Source organism: Myripristis murdjan, chromosome 6 (assembly GCF_902150065.1).
Source record: "Myripristis murdjan chromosome 6, fMyrMur1.1, whole genome shotgun sequence".
Classification (NCBI taxonomy): domain Eukaryota; kingdom Metazoa; phylum Chordata; class Actinopteri; order Holocentriformes; family Holocentridae; genus Myripristis; species Myripristis murdjan.
In genome coordinates this window covers 19413517-19434327 of record NC_043985.1, presented here as the reverse complement: position 1 = coordinate 19434327, position 20811 = coordinate 19413517, and the positions used below count along the sequence as shown (strand labels likewise).

At 42.4% G+C, this 20811-nt stretch overlaps 1 protein-coding gene across 1 annotated transcript in view; it reads right to left on the bottom strand.

The window, feature by feature from the left end:
* tln2b (talin 2b) overlaps positions 1–20811 on the bottom strand; it is a 91424-nt gene that overhangs the window by 6080 nt on the left and 64533 nt on the right. The window contains exons 29-53 of the mRNA XM_030053993.1: positions 20530–20727; positions 19767–19906; positions 17449–17542; positions 16809–16898; positions 16560–16682; positions 15641–15784; positions 15205–15396; positions 14878–15018; positions 13952–14133; positions 13300–13432; positions 13082–13183; positions 12769–12939; positions 12485–12631; positions 11894–11995; positions 11648–11767; positions 10810–10956; positions 9456–9622; positions 8749–8932; positions 8160–8285; positions 6834–6950; positions 5689–5874; positions 5040–5147; positions 3533–3638; positions 2601–2606; positions 1966–2090 (exon numbers count right to left, since the gene is read on the bottom strand). Of these exons, the coding sequence (XP_029909853.1) occupies positions 1966–2090; positions 2601–2606; positions 3533–3638; positions 5040–5147; positions 5689–5874; positions 6834–6950; positions 8160–8285; positions 8749–8932; positions 9456–9622; positions 10810–10956; positions 11648–11767; positions 11894–11995; positions 12485–12631; positions 12769–12939; positions 13082–13183; positions 13300–13432; positions 13952–14133; positions 14878–15018; positions 15205–15396; positions 15641–15784; positions 16560–16682; positions 16809–16898; positions 17449–17542; positions 19767–19906; positions 20530–20727 (3351 nt within the window). The remainder of the gene's footprint in view (positions 1–1965; positions 2091–2600; positions 2607–3532; positions 3639–5039; positions 5148–5688; positions 5875–6833; positions 6951–8159; positions 8286–8748; positions 8933–9455; positions 9623–10809; positions 10957–11647; positions 11768–11893; positions 11996–12484; positions 12632–12768; positions 12940–13081; positions 13184–13299; positions 13433–13951; positions 14134–14877; positions 15019–15204; positions 15397–15640; positions 15785–16559; positions 16683–16808; positions 16899–17448; positions 17543–19766; positions 19907–20529; positions 20728–20811) is intronic.

The window sequence follows — 20811 nt, the reverse complement described above, 5'->3', positions numbered from 1 at the left end:
ATTTACAAACGGCCATCTCTGCCTGAGCAGTCAACAACATGTCATTGACCACAGATCTCCATAAACACATAAGGCACACGTGGCTGGAGACAGGGCGGGACACTGTAGGAATATGTTTGATATATAGTTGGACTGAATAACAACCTAATATATCAAACATATCAGACAGAGCCCTGCAGAGAAGGCTTCCAGGTCTACAACAGCTCAGAGAATGGGGGGGGCAGGGAGGCATGCTGGGGCAGGAGACCCCCCACATACTGGGTGGGAGGAACAAAGGAGCAGGAAGGAGAGGAGGGGAGCACAGAGGAGGAAATATGGAATAAGAAGAGGATAAAAGGTTTTTTAGTCATTCGCAGATTAATTCTTTGACAGAGGCATCTAGATACCTGTTTGACACTGGCTGCATATAATTACCTCTCTGATAAAATTTTATGTTGGCTTAGTCATGCTACTTTATTATCTTTGCCTCAGAATGGAGTGAATGTGACAAAAGTTCCTTTGCTGTCTACTCCAGTAGCAGGAGAGGAGAATTTTTCAACACATTCAAATACTTTTTAAAAGGCCATATTCACACAATCAAAGGAAGCCTATATGCTATCACTCTGCTATAGGGTAGTTAGTTTTATCAATTACAACTTGATCCTGCCTCATTACCACAAGCATGAGACTAACTTCGCAGACAGGAATGTGTGAATATGTACTTCAAGACTTTATAGATCTTCATTTTATAGAAGCAATAATCACCCTGTGCCAAAAATCATGGGCTCATATCGCTAGAAAATCTTTCTTCCATAGCCATGTCTTCTGTCTTTAGTTTAATTTTTTTTCTTGATGTGGAATTTCAACATCCCATCACAGACTTACAGACATGACAAACCATCCTCTCTCATTTCTGGGTATAGGTGATACTAATAAATGTTTCAAAAAAACAAAACAAAACAAAACAAAAAAATAAGCCATCCTCACATCTGTGTAGTGAACTTTATAGGTATTCCCCCTTAAATGCCTCTTGGTACGACTGCACCATCCTATTACATCACTAGAGGGAGACCCTGACATCCAAAATGCTTGTACCTCTCTAATTCCCTTCATAAATGCTAAGCTTCTCTTAAGCGCAGCATATATGTATGGAGTTACAATGTGACGTCTTCAGTCCAAAATGAGGTTACCAACATATGTTTTTCTTCATACACACAGAGGGACTGGGTGAAGTGACAAGCACTGTGTATACTGGAAGAGGTATAGAAAAGGGGAAAAGCACTACAGGCACAGAAAGATCACTGGGATCTAGCTATCCAGTCTCCAGAGACAAACAAACAAAACATCATGCAGAAGCACACCACAAATGCAACCTCACATTGCACAGTGCAACACAAAAAGTGTCTTCACTTTCATAAAGCATCACCTCTATCATTACTACCGCCTGTCCTCCACTATATTTTCATTTGTTATTGTGTTTGGATTTTTGTGCAATACCACAGCATGGGGTAGATGAATAGCAGGTTTATAAAGCCTCCCTCAGTTTAGCATTAGAGAGGAGAAACACTAATAAAACAAAGGAAATAGGTTCAATAAGACAGAGGGCCTCCTCTTCGAAAAGGGCCGTAGTCAGTTCATCATACATTTGAACTCATGCCAACATAAGCCGCAGGACCAGGCGATGTAATTGTCTCCCGGCAATGCAACTCAACTCAATAATCTCCAAAAGTGACCTTGATGTAACTTTTCAATGATCATGCATCAGCTCACTGAACCATTTGTCTGAGTCAACACTGTGTAAAAAAAAAATGTTTTTATTTTATTTTAATGACATCGGGATAGCAGCTTAGTCACCAAAAAAGATGACTCCACTTCAAAGTCAGTGTCACCTTTTCCTACCTTCGGCCCACATAGTCTCCCTGCTGATTAATGGCAAAAAGCAGTGATGGTTGTGTGGGAGGAGAGGGCTGAGAGGGGCACTAATACCTTGGGCTTGGCCCTGGGTTTCAGCTGCTCTAGTTTCTTGGCTGCAGCTTCGATGGACGCTGCAGCTCCGAGGAGCTCAGCCTCAGCAATAACAGTGGGGTCTTCAGGGTCCACCCATTCTGAACCTGAAAGTGATCACCACAAACCCAGACAGGAATTATCACACACTTTCTAAGCGCAGAAAAAAGGGCCAGCATTTCATTCACTTTAGAAAACAGGATATCTCTGTGATTTAAAAAAACAAAACAGTCAATATTATGCCTCAACCAAATGTTTGCATGTTCATTCACACAATCCAAGTTTCTTCTTTAGACTACAGCCAAGTTCCTTAGCCTCACTCCGAGGAACTGATTGCAGTATGACTGTAATGCCTCAAAGTTAAGTAAGATTAACTAAGAGTTAGGAGAAATACACATTTGATGGATCATTGTCTTTTTATAGGTTTTAAAGTGCCCATAAAATGGAGCTGTTTGGGAACAGCTTGGTGAAGCAGATGGAATGATGTTTTCGTAGATTATGTTGAGCCCTGGGGAAATCTGTGCTGCACCCCCGCCCCCTACCCCGCTACCCCTATCCCCCCCTCTGAGTCTATGAAAGGTGATCTGGAGGAACAAAACACACCATATCCCACTTACCTCCATCTGAAGCAGCAATGAAAGAGAAAGAGAGAGGGAGAGAGAGAGAGAGAGAGAAGGAGAGCACAAGGGACATTAGAGAAGAAGTGGATAGCCCCGGTGGGTCTCAGGCTGTACGCTGAAATCTAATTCTCATCCAAACACAATCTATTAGTCCTTTCAGAGATGTGGCAACACGGCTTCTAGAGGCAACACTCTGGTAAGTCTGTGTCACAACCACCCAGCAGAGCTCAATTTGGAACAATTTTCACAGCAATCACTCGACAGCACAATTTCAATATTCTAAAGTGATTTTCATAACCTGTCTTAGAGACACAGACAGGTTTGGTGGCTTGACGCAGTAATGCCATAAATATCATCCATGCACAAGAGGATTAGGGTTCCTTTGCCTAATCTCTCTAGCATCACAATGCTGTCATGTTCTTGCATTTTTATCAAAATGAGCTAGTTCCTAATGGGAATCCCCTTGCCAGGAACAGAGTATAAATTATATATTATGTTCTGCTAGTTCAGGCATTCCCAGCTTTAAGGTCAGAACGTCATATCCTTTGATATGAAAACAGAGTTCCTTGAAAAACTAATTAATAATAAAATGACCACATTAATGTCTGACAGTCATTTTAAAATTAGGTTCTATGTAGAGCACAGAAGCTGTGAAATCCATGCAGCCTTACTAGCCCAAATACAGTTGCCACTGACCAGCTAAGAGCGAAGATTTCTGATCCCCTGAGGAAAGAAAAAGTGAATTTACACTCTTTCATACTACAAACACATAAAATGTCAAATATGCATTACTTCAATTTACTTTTTAGGATCCCCAAAAAATGTTGACCTCAGTATGGGGTCTCTAGATGGTGTTTGTGTGAATATGTGTGTATTGTATGTGTGAGAGAGTGTGTGATTGTGTATGGCAGCATGGTGTGTGGCCTCACCCTTCATGGCCTCAGCTGTCTGGATGAGCTCTGTCACACACGCCGCCACATGCTTCGAGTGTACGGCCAGCTGCTGCTTCTGCTCCATTGTGGGTTTCTGGAGCACCTGGACATGTGAGAGACCATTGCAGGCATGAAGACACACACACACACACACACATACACACACGCACATGTATTACGAGAGCAAATTCAGCAGGCAAGCTTAAAAAGCACATTCTGTCTCTCTTTAAATATTTATACATATATGCTAGACTACTTGCACCTGGACATTCATGCCTGCTCTCATTCAAGCACACACACAAACACACACACACACACACACACACACACACACACACACACACACTCACACACTGCTTGACAAATTGATTAAGCCACACATGCAAGGAAGCAGAAAGTTTCACATTCTTCCAAACTGCAGATGATTAATCAAACTAATAACAGCTAACACTAAACAATATCTCAATCTGTTTTGCCATCTTACGAGCGTGTCTCGACTACAGATTATAAGAGGCTCTTGAGCTGCGTATTGTCCCGCCATAATCACCATGATATATTAAAAACAACCAGTTATGTGAATGAGGGCGTTAATTAGGCTAATTAATGCTCTAATTAGCAAATATGTCTATGTTGACACACTCCACTTGTCTTCACGAAACACATGGGTTTATTAAAGTCTTAAAGAGTTATCACAGTTTCGGGAGTCAGTTTTCCCTCATTAACATGCAAATTTATGCAGCAAGGTACTCCAAAATCTAGGAGGATCATCTCCTGTATAGGGGGAAGCTGTGGTAAAAATGTACTGTTAAATATACTGTTAAATTTTTGTGTTTGCACAGACACACACACACACACACACACACACACACACACACACACACATACACACACACACACACACACATGTACACACGCACACACACAAGTGCAAAAATAGCTGCCACCTGTGATTGAGCTGTGAGATTTTAGCTGTTACTCTGCAGTCTGGTGGCAGTGAGGTTGAAAGTACAGCTCACCTCTAAAATCAACACCCTTCTGAGCTTCTCATCATCATTAACAGTATTTGGGCTATTAACAGCAGGCAACATAAGATATGTGCACAACTTGACAAGTATTATACATCACTAATGAGCGATGGAGGGCGGATGCCTTGCAAATGCCCTTGGATATAAAGTAATTCTTGGATTTCAACTCTTCAGTTCTGTCATGCTTGGCTGAAGACTGCTGTGAGCATGGTAATCATTCATGAGATCATTTTTCAGTCATCGGTTCATTATGATGACGCAGTGAAAACAGGGACAAGCAAGTGTGGCAGACAAGAAGCCAGGGAGGATTTGTTGAGCACTGTGAAGTTTGCACCTTGTGAATGAAACCTGTAAACTTGCTTCTTAAGAGTAAAGATCATAATCTCCTCATCAAATAGCTGCAGACATACACGCTCACTCAGAAATTCACACAAGACACTTCCCACCTCTCACAGCTATGAGACTCGCTTCACTCTAACCTGCAGCACTTGCTCCAGAAGGTTGATATATCCGGTGGTACACTCAGAGCCAAACTGCAGGGCCTTGCTCCTCAATTCGTCGCCCACGTCAGGGTAGCATGCTGCTTGCTGGAGAGGAGACAAAAACAACATCATATGGTAAATACCGACAGGAGACAAAAATACTGTTCCACATGAATGTCAAGAATCAAGAAACTGCAAAATGTGCAAGTGTGCCATTTGAGGTTTTGGGCACCTCTAATTTTAAGTTACTTGTCATCAAAATATCATTTGGGGATGTAAACATTACCTCAACACCAATTACACAAAGTAAGACCTGCACGTAATGAAGATCTTATTTTTCACAGTTTCAGTAAATATCTTGGTTTTCAACAAGAAAACAACACTGTATATAATGCTGTCCTGTCTTCACTTTGGCCTTGTTATGAGTGCTCTGCGGTAGCTGAAGGACGTACTGACTGATGTTCCGCGGCATGACTTTGAAAAGTGAGTGAGTCACTACCGCAAGCAGTAACAGCGGGAGCAGTCATCTAAAGTAAACTAGACTCTGCTGTCCTATCTCCACCCAGCAGGCTGGGCTCACATGTTCCCTGGCAGCCTGGTGCTGTCTGTGTGAGGCTTTTACTGGCAGGGTAGTGTGGATTAGCACCTTGCAGGTGGTCAGCATATCAGAGATGGCTTTGCGGCTCAGGTTGGCAGTGGCGATCACGTCCTCCTGCTGAGCCGAGTTGCCTGCCGCCACCGCCTTGGCCGTCGCTATGGTGATGCCCTTTGTCATGCGGATGAACTCCTCAGGTGTGGTGGACCTGTCAGGGACGTCTTTGGACTGGAACACCTGGCCACAAGATGAGTCAGTCACACCGTTGACCACAGGTACTCTGATATAGGTTTGACTGAGGATCAGGTATGTTGATATAGACTGGACCAATCGGAGAGAGGAAATGAGGAAGTCCACATGGACAAGAGCTGTACAAGAAAATCAATACAGCTGAGTATCATATTACTTTTCGCAATACTGTATTGATTCTCTGGCCCTTTGTACTGACATGTATCATTTATGCAGTTGGCTAGTTGGCTGTTTTGAATTAGAATGGGAATTAAACAATTTTGAGTCAGTTTGTCATCTAATTTATCATATAACATTTTGTATATTTTACTAGTCTACCTAGGTGTTATGTGGCAAGTTACAGTTTAAACTCTATTTAAACACTTTTAGTAATTTCCGTAGAGTACTGCAATGTATTGGGATACAAATCGTATCATGATGCACGTATTGTGAAAAGTATTGTATTATGAGGTCCTCCCCAAAACCCAACCCTCAAATGGACCGCACATAGTAGTAGCAACTGTAAAAGCAAGGAGGACAGATCTTTCCGATCTTGATGGCAATATATTAGGGAGCAAGATGGACTGTGTTTGATTTGGCTTTGGCTGCATTCCTTGGTAACGCCTGCTCTGGGGCTAAGGGTCTTCTGATAAGGATTAGCAGTACATGAGAAAAAAAAAAGCTCCTGAAATCTTCTTCCTTTCTCACCCTCCCTGTGCCTACTACCCAGTCCCTGATAAGAGCTGTGAGAAACCTGCAGGGGCTGAAGGGGAAGGAGGCGGAACAGAGTTGAATACTGTAGATGCTAGAAGAAAAGAGAACAAAAAGCTCTCCTATTTTGCTTAGTGTTACAGACATACTGTAGATACACCTGACCTGCTGTGAGCCAGCTTGGCAAGGAGGCTGTGCCTCATCAGTAGAGTCCCAATAGGACAGAGAGAATGGTTTGGCCTGTCAGGCACTCTTACTGTCAGCTCCTGCTTGATGCACTCAATGGTGGCCTCCAGTGCCCTCGTCCCACGAGTGGCTTCATCCTCCACTGCCTTCACTGTTTTTAGAAGAGACGTCACATTGGTGACCATGACCTGTCAAATAAAGGAGGTAATAATGCTCAGAATCAAACCAGAAGATGGAGCTCTTTCTCCTCAGTTAGCATCAACAAAACCTGTTTTTTCTGCCTTCTCTAATTTTACTATAATGAATAATGTTTACATAAATTGAAGGCGATGATCTAATGCATGGCTGTATTCAAACTAATCAGATCATTAGTATGAAAACAGGCTGGGGAAAGAAAGATGCATTTCAACATTCAAAGCAGCTGGTTTTGTAATGCTAGCACATTCCCAGGCTGGAAAGAGAAAAATTTCAAATGATTCAGCTATGTCTGTGCATCATTTTTCAAAGGGTACAATATGTTGTGGAAGGTTTGGAATCTGTGCAACATGATCACCAGGAGTTTGAGAGGGTCCCATTCGCAGGTCACCATATGTTGGAGAAATAGAAACAATCTGTCAGCATGACTAAGTCCACGGGTGGCCCTATTTCCATTTAGACGAGAAAGTAGAGGAAACTCTGTGCAACAGTTAGGGTTATATGGTGTGGGTGGATAGATAGCTAGAAGCAAAACAATTAACTGTGGAGGTTTAAAGAGGGGTTTTAGAGAGGCAAACCTCTGCTTAAGGGTTGCTGCACAGTTATCACAAACTAAATACTTCAATCTTGATTTGTTCACTGTACTGGCGACAGCCGCACCAAGGTTAGGGCACAATGAGACCCAAAAGATCTCCAGTCTATTTTTCACCCCAAAGCTGCTGGGATATATCTGCAAAAGTGGTCATGAGGATGGCGAGAGGGTAAAGTGACAAGAAAACGGTTGGCTTGGCTGAGCTTTGCTTCAAGCACAGACTCGAGAGATAAGATAACCTTCCATTCACAACGGTCACAATGCAGAAATAACTGTTTGTACACACAAAGACAGTTCTGAGACGAGCGCACTAACACACACACACACACACACACACACACACACACACACACACACACACACACACAAGCCATCATAGTGACACTGGAACATACAGATATGACAGAGAGAATGCCAAACAAACCCTGATAAGGACTGTCATATGGCACTCCCAGATAAGTCAAGCGCAACATAGCTGTAAATGCAAAGACAGCATTCCCAGTGTGTTTATCCGCATATCCTGACACAGTATATCTCAAGAAGAACGCAGCAGCTGAGTAATAAATTGATAACTCTTGGCGCTGGAATCAATGCAGTGCTAAACCTCTACCTTGGCAGCGCTCTTCAGCTGATACATGGACGGGTCGTCTGCTGGCTTGCCCGCAGCGCACTTGGTGGCTCCAATGAGCTCGGCCAGAGCCTTGGCCACATCCCGCACCGCGTTTATCAGAACAACCTGAGGAGATAGAGCCGGAATCAATACAACACAATGGCCAGAGTATAGTCTATCAGTAGCACCCTTGGGAGAGGATTTAACACTGCTGTGCTTATCACTCCCACCTAGTCATGATACTTCAGACTTAGTGGAGGGAAGAAATAGAGGCTTACACACATGGGGAAAGGACATAGAGTGTACATCAGATGAAACTGCACTTACACAGACAACCTGACCCTGGGTGAATGGAAAGATAGAGGTCATCCATTGCAGAGGGCTAAAACTACACAATAAGCTACTACTACTGCTACTACTACTACTACTACTACTACTACTACTACTATTACTACTACTACTAATAATAATAATAACAATACTATAATAACTATGTGCAGAATCGGCATTTATATGAGGTCAAAAAGTCTGTGGTTTTAGCAGACTTTGTTTATTGTAAATGTGTTTTTGATTGCTGTAAGTGTGATACCTGTGTCTCAGGGTCCTCGGAGCCCATACTGGTTGCTCCCAGTTTGACCACCTCAGTGAGCTGGGTGATGGTCTTGGCAGAGGACTGCGCAGCCTGGGCCAGTTTCTCCTGGCTGGATGCGGCTCCAGCCACCAGCAGCTTGGTGTCCTCCACCAGCGCCTTGGCTGTCTTCAAGATGCTCTCCCTGAGGGATTGGACACATTATGTCACAATCTGCTCTGCAGTCACACTCAAGTACCAGCAATATGAAAGGAAGCTGTCCTATTCCTAAACAGAAGGCGTCTTTAATAAAGCCTGTTTTCGATTTACATTCATTATGTGAAATGTTTCTCAGTTTTCAGCTTAAGTGGGGAACTGCTGAATGAACTGCATTTCTCAAAGCTGCAGTTCTTGTTCTGACTAATTACAGGACTATGAAGCAAATGTACTGCAGTGTGCAAACCTTGCCAGTCCAATTGAAATGATTATTTTTTCTTTTTTTAGCTAAACAATACACCTTTGTGTGCTGAATTTTATGATCTCAGCACCCTTACAACCTATTCTAAATCTCTTGCCTATTTTCAACATTGTTGTTAAATTACAAATGAAAACAATTACTGAAAAGTGGATTTTCCCTTCTTATTCCTTAATTCCTTTCCTTCCTTGTAGTTTTTTTCATTCAACATCAGCAATATCTTGGTCTCATGTTTGTGACAAGGTCATTGCACCTGTGGTCAGCGAAAGACTCTTCGTTCTCAGGGTTCAGTGTTCCAGCTGAGGCGAACATGATCGTAGTGTCCAGATCAGCAATGATGCCAGAAACGGCGCTGGCTGCTGTGATGCAGGCCTGGGTGCCTTTGTTCCCAGCCTGCAATGCTGACAGCACCAAGGACACCTGAAACATATATAAAGCACTGCATTTGATACATTTCCATCCAACAAACTGTTTTCAGACAAGATAGTGGCATAAAATCAACATACAACCACAAATTTTCTATGTTTTGGGCATGTTTAATCATTAGAACACAGTTTTCCTCTTAAAATCATATTGATGAGGCCTTTGTATGCCAGCTCAGCCAGGTGGACAATCTTTGCAGACCATGAAAAACCACGAGCAATCTGGTCAAAGTTGATTAAGGGAGAAAGCTGGCAGCAAGACAAAAGAGCAGGGTTAAACATGCATTAGATCAGAGTCTGCTGCACATTCACTTAAGCCAATGAGCCTGACGCTGCAAATCACAGAACTCCCTCTAAGGCTGTACTACTACTACTCTACTGCTGTCTGCCCATCACTCACAAACAAATGGGAAGCCCTGAGAGGTACATTTCAATGAGGCACAAGCTTTAGATATCAATACGCATGAGGCCACAAATTATTCAAATCTGATATGAGTCCTCATTCAAATCATGGGCTGGGTAGGGAAAGAAATTATAATTTGTGTGCAGCAAGCCTAGCGAGCTACAGGGTCAAAGCAGGGGCACATTAATAGTCTCACTACACTGTATGAGGGTGGTCAGGAGAGCACACTCTTATGACCTGTATGACTGGTGGGCTGCTGTGGCGAGGCACAAGCTATTACCTTCTTAATTGCTCAACATAAAACTTGTATTCTTTTGAGTCACTATACCAGTTCAGCATTAGGACTAATTGGGATTATATGGCTGACAAATAAGTGGAGACTGTATTACACTGAATAAACCTTGGAGAAAACAGTGAGAAGCATTCCTGTCAGCTACACTACAGTAAACAACTATTCACAGCCAAATTGTCTCTTCTTAAAGCCAGCACATGCAAGGAAACTAATTACAACACATTCTTTCTTACATAATTTGAATTGTAAATCTTCATATAATGATGATGAGTACAGCATGAAATATATTTTCATAAAAACGATAATGGTGGCTAATGCAACTACTTAACTCCAAATGGCAGAGATGACAAATTCTAGCTGACATTCTTTATGAAACAGCGAAAATAGCCTGCAGTTAAAAAATAGGCCTAAAAAAGCTTAATTCTGAAGTGGAATATTTTGGAAGATTATTTTACCAGTTGGAAAGCAACTGTAGCTCCACGTAGCTTACCTTCTCAGTGACAGCACGGGCACACTCGATGAGCTCTCTCTTAGAGAAGCTGTCTGTGGGGCTGAGCTGCAGGGCTCCAGCTTTCTGGACCAGGTAGATACAGCCATGGCCCAGCTCTTGCACCCGTGTCTTTATCTGGAAACCCACCTGAAAGCATAACAGGGCAGCTGCTAGTACTGCGTCCATCCTCTGGTCTTTGTATCAATGCCTAGACAATGGCAATCATGTCCTGAACTGGCATGTCTTTTATCCGCTGGGCGGATGAAAACTCATTTCTAGCACCCTCAGAGAGGGTATGCTGGCACTACACCTTAAATTTCCTGACTGAGATTCACGGGTGGGTGGTACTTCATTATAAGCATCACTATAGGCTTTTAGACTTGTAGAGGTACAATGTCGCTATGGTAACCAGCAGGGTTTCCAGCAGCCTGTTATATACAAGATATTGATGAGAGCTGTGTGCTTATTAGGCCAATGTTTTCACACATTGCTGTCCTCTGGACTACACAGAAGCTTTAAGAAAAGACTACGTGGGCGCTGAGAACGATATATGCTGGAGGGGTGAGAATATATTTCTGTTTGATCTCACGCTGTCGGCAGCAGCCTTGAGGAAGGGGCGTCATATCAAAGAACGGCAAACATCTGCTTTGATCTGTGTGTGAGTAAATACATCCGAATTCATTTTTTGGGGGGTAAAATGCAGACCTAAACTTATATTTTAGACTGATGTTTCAGGAACACAACGGCAATGCGAAATACAGTGCGATAGAGTTAATGTTTCATAAACATACATCATTTTCCCCGCTTCCTCTGTAAGAGAGAGATCATGCCTATTCACCTCCTCAGGCTCTGCGGTGGCTGCTGCCAGGCGTCCTTGGTGTGCTAGCTGCCCATAGTCCACTGTCACCTGCGAGGCAAGGCCACCAAGCTCTTCTGGACACGTCACAGACTTAGTCATCTGGGCACAGAGAGAACATGCAGTATATCATCATCACAGGCAGATTAACTTGGCAACAGCCATTACAAATATTGTTGTCATGCTGACTGATATGAAACTGGGGTGAACGTGGATATCTAAGCTCACCATCTCCTGTGCAGTGATGGCAATGGCCTTGGAGAATTTCACCATGGTGGTCTGATAATCCACAAAGGAGCCCTCAGGTTCAGGAGGCGTTCCTTCATCCAGCTGTGGATGTCAACACAAAGGCATTTACAAAAAAATTCCACAGTGTATTATTTATACCAAATATACTGATTATTTTGTCATTTGTGAATATTTAATAATTAATTCTGTATAAGCTTTAAGGTGACGGTAAAATAAAATAGAAAAAAATGTGAAGACTAAGGGTAATATCTGACAGATATGTAGATATCTGACTATGTGCAAATCATCTTCAGTTATTAATAGCACTGTCATCACATTGACATATCCCCTGGCAGGGTGAGTGAGAGCTAACATCACCAGTGGGTTGTGGATTTAACACTTCTTATCTATCTGACTAATGAGAGTCACAGAGAAGGACGTGCTCTCCGGCGTACCCACTGTGGATTCATCTTACTTTGCCGTATAGACCATTAGGAGCGTAAATAAACATCAAAATGACATCACTTTGAGCCAGCTGAATGGCATAGATGATGACACACATACACTCTCACACACCCTACTGTAACTCACTATTCCCATGGCCTCAGCAATGGACTCCACCATGCCCCCAACCATGCCTCCCTCACTGGCTGCCTCGTTCAAAGTCACCATGATGTCATCTACTGCCTCCTTCATAAGCTGGGCAGCTTCCGAGATGGCATCGTGGGTATGGGAAGCCTGTGGACACAGTCAAAAGCCCCAACCACATGAATATTTTTTTGTGATGATGAACCGACCCTCCAAAAAAGAAGTTCATCCTCTCAACTAAGCATTGTGAATGTTTGTATAAACTATAATTGAGAACTGCTTAGTACCTTAGGGTTTCCTCCCCCTTCCTTGGCAGCATAGAGCATTTGCAGGGCAGACTCAGAGAGAGTTTTTGTCTGGTCCAGGATGGTCATCTGCTGCTGGTGGTCCTGGATTTTAGATGCCAGGCCTACTGATGCCACAATGAGGGGTTCAAAGTAGCTGGCCAGTTGAGTCACCTGGAAAAACGGGGTTAGGAGAACAGTCTGACACACAGAGGAAGGGCTGGATCATAAGATATTAGCATCAGAATGTTTTTTTTTCCTTTGGAAAGGCTGTGAAAGCCTGAAGGGATGAAGAGATATATGGTCAGACCAGCACCTTGTGTCCCAGCTGGGCAGCTTCACCTCGGGCTGCAGTGGAGATAGGATCAATCAGATGGCCAATCTCCTGCACAGAGGATGTTAGCTGATCCTGCAGAGCCTGGTGAGATACAACAGCAGAGAATTACAGAAGTCACAACAGAAAAACTACAGGCTCCACTAAGACAGAGCCCTCTCTCTGGGACATGACAGAACTAAAAGGATAGCTGAACTCACTTCCATGGAGATGTCATCTCTACAGGGCAAGGTCTGTCCAACAGCAGCCAGAGAGGCTTGCTCAATGTCCCGGATACACTTATTGATGTTGTCAATGGCGTAATCACACTCCCTCTGCCCTGGTGCCTTATCCCTATCAAACAAAGATAACAAATAATGCTTTTATTCATGATGCAAAACTGGTGAGTAAACACGCAATCAAAATCCATATTACATCTGGCAGTGACTGTTCTCCAGGGGGAAGTCAAATGTGGACTATTCCATGATTTAGCTGCTGTGAGAATGGTGTACGCATCCAACTTGAGGGTGATAATAATGAGGAGCGAGGGCGCTTCTGTTCCAAACAGTGAGACGGGACACTACCCTCAGTAAAATTACAAAAAAAAAAAAAAAAAAAAAAATGATTTAAGCAGATGTGCTACAGATTCAAATTGGAAAAAAACACAGACTCATCTTTCTAACTGCTCCATTGTGTTCATTATTTCATTACAAGGCACAGGGAATCTCAGCAGCTAGAAACTCCTATGCCAATTTATTGCTAGTTTTGCACAGAATGAGCCTCTGGTTTCAAAATCTGTTTCTTTCCAACTGTGAGCAAACCTTCATAGACTTTCTAAATAATCCAACAGTGAGGGGTGTGATTGATACTCACCTGATGGACGTGATTAGGCTCTTGATGGAGTCAGACACTGTGCGTGAGTGGCCAGCCAGTATGGACCAGGTAGGAGGGTCTTTGGGGTTGAGGACCAAAGAGCGGGCTGTTTCCAGAAGAAGGGTGGAGCTATCTAGCATTGAACGGGCTGAACGCACAATAGGCTCCTGGGCTGCTGAGCCCTGGGTAAAAGAAAAAAGATTAGCGCAGGTGAACACGGCCCAGGTAACACTTCACCGGTGAAATGGTAACCACACTGCAATGACACAGTTGTTAATATTCCTTGACTATCTTGGCGAGATCAAAGGTGCAATCAAAGGGAGGGATGAGATTAGAAAGGCAGCTTTACAGAGATGCAGGAAAAAACACCTTCAGTCTTTATGATCCGAGCCAAAGCCTCCCTTGACAATTAGATTAACAAGCTGAAGATTAGAGCAGCTGTGCTGAGAGAGAGTGCCGTTAAACACTGCCCTCCAACAGATTACAGCCATAAAGCTTTTAGAGGTGTGTGAGGACTGTTCTGTTCAAATTGTAAAATAAAATCCATTCGGTTTCTCCTTGAGCCTTTTCTTGATATTAAAAGAAAAGGTAAAATTACACATCAATCCAATCCCCCCAAGCTTTTCCGTACAAACCTGTCTGTGATGGCTGAATGGAAGATTCAAGGAGATTGAGTGCAGAAGTCACAAACATATTCATTAAATCTTTTGAAAAAGTATATTTAAGATGTTCCTGTGCAAAAAGATGGACCAGCTGTACAAATAGGATGTTTCTGGGATTAAAAAAAAACTCATCAAATTTTACATTTACATTTTTTCCCATTCTTTCAAATGTCAAAGCTTTAACTGGTCTGTAACAAAATGTAATATTCTAAATCTGGCATTACATAAAAAAACACCTGAAAGTGCTCATGTGCACGTACATACCTCATTACTGATCTGAGCAGGAATGCTAGCAAACTCAGGATTGTTTGCAAATGTGGACAAGTTCTCCACAGCTTCAAGGAGAGGAGTTGTGGCAACAGAGCACCTGTTTCTGTTCTCCTCAGAAAAATCTCCATCTAAGGCCTGAAACAAAACCACGTCTCCAAATATTAGGATTTAGTGTTAGTTAATAATCAGTTAAGATATGATGGTAATGTGATTAGATAGCTAAATCTCCAGAGCAAAACTTTTTACTGAATTTGAGTGAATTCTACTTTCTACAGCTATCTACCAGGCATTGAAAAAAAATATTTTCGTTTACAAATTTACATTCATCGTTGGATTAGTTGGGGAGTTGACCTTGATGGTTTTGACGAGGTTGGCTGTGGTGTTGGCCACCTCTTTGGCTGACTGGACAAACTGTCTCCTTGCCACAGGGTTGGAGGTTTTTGAAGAAGCCAGGCGGCAGGCATTACAGAGGGCTGAGGTATGTTTGGCTACAATTGTCGCTGCAGACAAGACCTACAAAAAAAAAAAAAAAAAAAAAAGGAAACAGCGTTGTGTAAAATTAGGTTGTCTGGTGAGGTGAGCAGGAGAGAGCAAACTACTTTTGACATTAAGAAATCGATTTTAAGGTTCCCAAACTTAATGATCCATTTAATTGCAAATTAAGTTGCAAGCAATCTACGTTATAGTCCCCATTCCAGTCTCCATATGCCAGCAAATGGTCCTGTGCTGTTTTGCCGTCCCAGATGGACCTTCTCACCTGTGAGGGACTGCTGGCTGGGTCCACTAGGTTCTGACAAGCCATCTGTATAGCCTGGTTGGCTCTTGCAAACTGGATGGGATCCACCAGCCCCTCATGGCCTGACTGGCTATTTGGATCAGACACACCTACCAGATAAGAGGCCTACAGGACAGAAAACAAAAGCATAGTTACTTCTAAATGGGAAATGGGAAAATGAATAAAATTATGTAAGCAAAATACTGTCACAAAATACTCGCTATTGTCAGGTTCATTTAAAAAATCTCCATATTGCTAATGGCCTTCAGGACCTGTAATCAGTCAAACCAAAGTTATGTCATTGTCTCTGCATAAGTAACTGTGCTGTACCCGGGCATGGAGCAAGATGTGAGGAAAAAACCCACTGCTATTGCCCAGATAAAGGCGCTTTGCTTTTCCCCATCAGGAGAAACTGGCTCCTGCTCTGTGGCTTGTCAACAAGTGGGGGGTAAAACAGCCTGATGCACCACAACACTTTCTAGTTTTGATTGGAACGTTTGATTTAACCTGCCTCCTAACAAGGACCAGCTTTGCTTTAATTTTTTTCATATGTAAAAAAAACATCCAAAATGAACTCTGTAAGTGGATTACTTGATTACACTGAGCAAATTATTTCAACAGCATTTGTATAGGAATGATTCTGTCTCAAGCTTTTTGATCCATATAGGTGGTTGATCACTGTAACTGTGATCACTACAAGTGGTTTCCACTGTATACAAATTTAGCTTCTTTTGATGACTTCTGTGATAAATTCTGGGCATAGACACAGAATAGGGAGCAAGTCTTAGTTAGGACTGTGAAAAAGAAAATTAGAGTAGTAGAAAGCGGAGAAGGGCAGAGGAAAGGATAGCAGCAGAAGGAAACACAGTCATAGTGAGTTAGTAACAAGACGTGATCTCACCTGTCCTGCAGCCTCCGTCAGCCCACAAAGGGCCTTAGAGGCCATGCCCACACTCTCCCCAAAGGCTGGCACATCGCCTGTCTTACAGTGTTGAGATATTCCTGCCATGGACTCCCCTAGGACCTGAGGCATGTGGAAATGGAAAAAAAAAAAAAAAAAAAAAACATGAAGGAATTACATCTTCAGCTGCCTATTATATTAAATATTGCTGACTGAAGTGGCACACACAATTGTTCTGAAAGGCTCTACCTTTGAATTCTCCATGACACTCTCGATGCAGTCAAAGTAGGAGAGCTCACTGACAGGTTCGTTGGGATTATCTAGCAGCCCTCTGACAGCCTGGGCACAGAGGTGTGTTATAAAAAGTTAACCTGCAGACACGCAACTGAATATTCCTGCCCTTATATAACTGAGCTTTTCAAATACATTGAATTCAGATAAGTGACAGTCATCTTTGAGTTTTTAAAATACACAGCATTAATGTACATTACTTTGACATAAATTAAATTATGTTTCGGTAAGCCAAAATGCTTCTGTCGCACAAGTGTCATTAGTACAGGCAGCTCTCAATGTGATGTCAATCAAAACTGCAGTAGTCAGTGATAAATGCCAGTCGGTGACATGGGAAGGAGAGTGTGCCTCAGCGGGAGGGACTTGAGACTCAGTGGAGGTAAATGATTGCCTGATTATTTCCCATGGAGACAGAACACAGCAGCACATACAATAATGTCACTACTGAACCTAATGAATAATAGGTGGATAGCAATTGTGAAAAAAAAAATCTACGCAGTTTCCCTGAGGAAAAACATCCAACCTTATATGGGCAACAGAAAACAGGCCTGAAGGGGAGTGTGTGTATGGTGCGGTGTATGTCTGCGGGGACAGCTACCTCCAACTCCCTCAAGGCGTTGTCACACTCCTTTTGTCCTGCTGCTTGCTGGGTACAGAGCGTGATCAGCTGGTTAATACTCTCTGTCACCGCCCTGAAACACAAGGGTAGCCACACAGGGTTTTTACCTCTCACATGTATCTCTGCACGCACACACAGCCTGCCTTCGCTCACACACTACCTATAATACACACTCACAAACGCTCCATGTGAGAGGTGAATGCGGTGCACAGGAGTGCCGTGATTGCACTGAGTTTGTGTTCAGCCTTGCTGAGCACAGACAGGCTCTAGCCAAGGCTTCCATCTTCCTAATTAGACAGAGGGAAGTCAGTCAGGCCCAAAGCCCTGTGGGACTGGCTGCTTGGCTTCTCTCCACTAGGGGGGAGGATACTCCCTCTAGCACTGCCGAGTAGACATGGCATAGGAGTGGCATACAGATGCAGCAGGGAGATGATTTGTGACATTTAAGAGTAAAATGCAATTTTTTTTTCAAAGCTTGCTTGAGGCAGGGAAATGAGCAATCATTTGGAAGGCATTCAAAAAATCTTTTGAAAGCTACTATAAGACCTTGTATTCTCAGTCATTTTGTACAGATACATGCTCAACTGCTAACTTTCTTGACTCTCTAGACTAAAAATCAATTGGCAAACAGCAAAAGAAATCTTTGACAGAAGAAGTAACATGAGAGGAACTTGACCAGGCTATTTCTATACTTAAAGCCAATAAATCTTATGGAACAGATGGTACAAAACATTTCGATCAAAACTCTCATCTTTACTCCTGAAATCTTTCAGTTACGCACTTCTTAAAGCAGAAGCCCCTTACTATTGGATTTAGGCAATCATATCAGTAATTCCAAAGGAAGGGAAGGACAGGAAAGAATGTGGTTCGTATAGGCCTATTTTGGTGCTAAATGCTTATCAAAAAGAATAGAGGTCATTTTAGCTGACCTGATAGAATTGGACCAGACTGGATTTATCCCAAATAGGCAAACACATGATACTATAAGACAATCCCTCCATGTCACATTATCCGAAACAAGACTGGTGCTATTTTATTAGTCTAGACACCACAAAGGCATTTGATTCAGTGACTTGGGAATATCTGTGCGAAGCACCTTGCAGGTTTGGATTTAAAGATAATACCATCCAGTGCTTCAACGCCTTGTACTCCTCACCTTCTGCAAAACTAAGGATAAACAGCCACTTATCACAGACAATACCCCTAAAAAGGTGGTACATGGAAGGGCTGCTAGCCTTGTTTTCCCTATTCACAGAGCCACTGGCCTTGGCGATCAGAGAGCATGCAGGAATTAAAGGCATTTCCATTAGAGGACATGAACAAAAAACTGCCTGTATGCCGATGATGTTTCTTTTGTTTATTTCTGATCCTAACAACAGCATTCCAATTCTGATATCCGATCTTGAGGTTTTTGGAACTTACTCAGGCTATAAATTATTACATAACATCCAAAAGCCTCAAACCCTGGTATACTTCTCACCAGCACAGGAACTGTGGGCGAGATTTGCCTTTAAATTCATCGATGAGTCAATAGCTATGCAATATCTAGGTGTGATTCTTACCAAAGATATAAACAGACTTTACAAATATAACCATAATCCAGCCACTAAAGATATATAATCAGATGTTAATGGAAGGAATTGAACTGAAAACATTAAAATGAATATTTTACCATGCCTCCTACACCTGTTTCAGTCATTACCAGTTGCAGTGCCACATAATCATTTCATGGAATGGGATAAGTTGATTTCATCATTTATTTACAAGACCTTGTAACAAATTTCAAACCTACAATTAACAAAAGAAAAGGGGGGTGGAATGGTTGTACATTGTAAATGAGATCTCTAAAATGGAAAAAAAAAATGACACAGATACTGAGACTTCAAATAGAGATTTTTGCTAAATGCTGTGAAAATGGTTTCTATGTAACTGGTAATGAGAGAAACTCAGATTTAATTTAACCCATTCTGACAGTTAATAAGAATTGTAATTGGATGTAAAGAATATCCCTGAAATACTGTACATTTCTTGAAATCACTGAATATCTGTACCCATGAAGCCTTTGTTATGTTCTGTTACATTTAATTTCTTTCTTTTTTTTTTTTTGGAAAAAGAACTACAAAATTAAATAAATAAAAAACAGCCTGCTAGAGGCGTGAAACTGGTCTCAAAATTCTTATACTGGAAAAATGTTTCAATCTGCTGGAAGATACTTTATGACATCCATAAGAAGCACCTTCTCATTTCTCAAAGAAAATGTCCCACACATATCTGGTACTATCTGTGTCTTATCACACCTTGCCGCCACAGCTAGGAGATTCTTAGCATTAGCTGCTCCTGGATCCACGGACAGAGACTTGGCAGCCAGCAGCAGCTTGCTGGATGCCATGGAGATATTCTTCAGATTACCAATCACTTGGATCTGGTCATCCTTGCTCTGCACAGCCAAGGAGAAAGACAACACAGCTGTTTTTGAGAATGGATATAGTGCTGTGACAAATATAGTCATATGGACAGTATGTCTTTCTAACAGCAAATCTGCAGTATTCACCAGCAACAGCTGTCTAGGCATGGGCATTGTATCTAAGTCCTGAATGTGCATTTGATGTGTGTTCCCTCCACATATACCCTCTTTCCTCACTCTGCAGGCCTCTTTAAGCCTGATTAAGGCCCGGGTGTCATGCTACATCAACTCTAGTCCCAGACAATCTATCCAAATTAATGAGCAAAATAACCAGAACAAGAACATCGTCAAAGATCTCATTACATCTGAGCTCTCGGGGACAATCATGTGCCTAAGTGAATTAGATGAAAAGGTCTAATTAACAAATGAGCTAAATAGCTTAGGTGCTAAAGTGACATAAAAGTATGAATCCAATCACTCAACTTTGACTACCTAACAGCCATTCTGATTTAGTCTATCAGCAGTTTGAGTGCTCTTCACTACCTGTAAAAAATCAGGCATCATGATTTATTATAACTAGTCTGGCAGTGATGAATCATTCAAGACATCCTCTGTGGAAACTGTGGACATGATGTGTGACAGCTCATGAAACCTACTTGGGTGTGGCCTGCCATCTCGATGCCCGCATCCAGGAACTCATCAAAGTCTTGGCTGAACTTCCCTGAGGCCACAGCCAGCTGGCTGCTGGTGCCACGAGAGGAGTGGACCACCTCTCCTGCAGAGTGGTTGAGCTCAGCTGCTGTGTGGTTCAGATCAGTCTGGGCCTCCTGGAATGTCTTACTGCAGGGAGGAAGCTTCAAAGGCGAGATGCACATCAATTATAACCATGCTGTAGTACTCAAAATGTCATTACCAGTTAAACATAGACAACCAGTTTA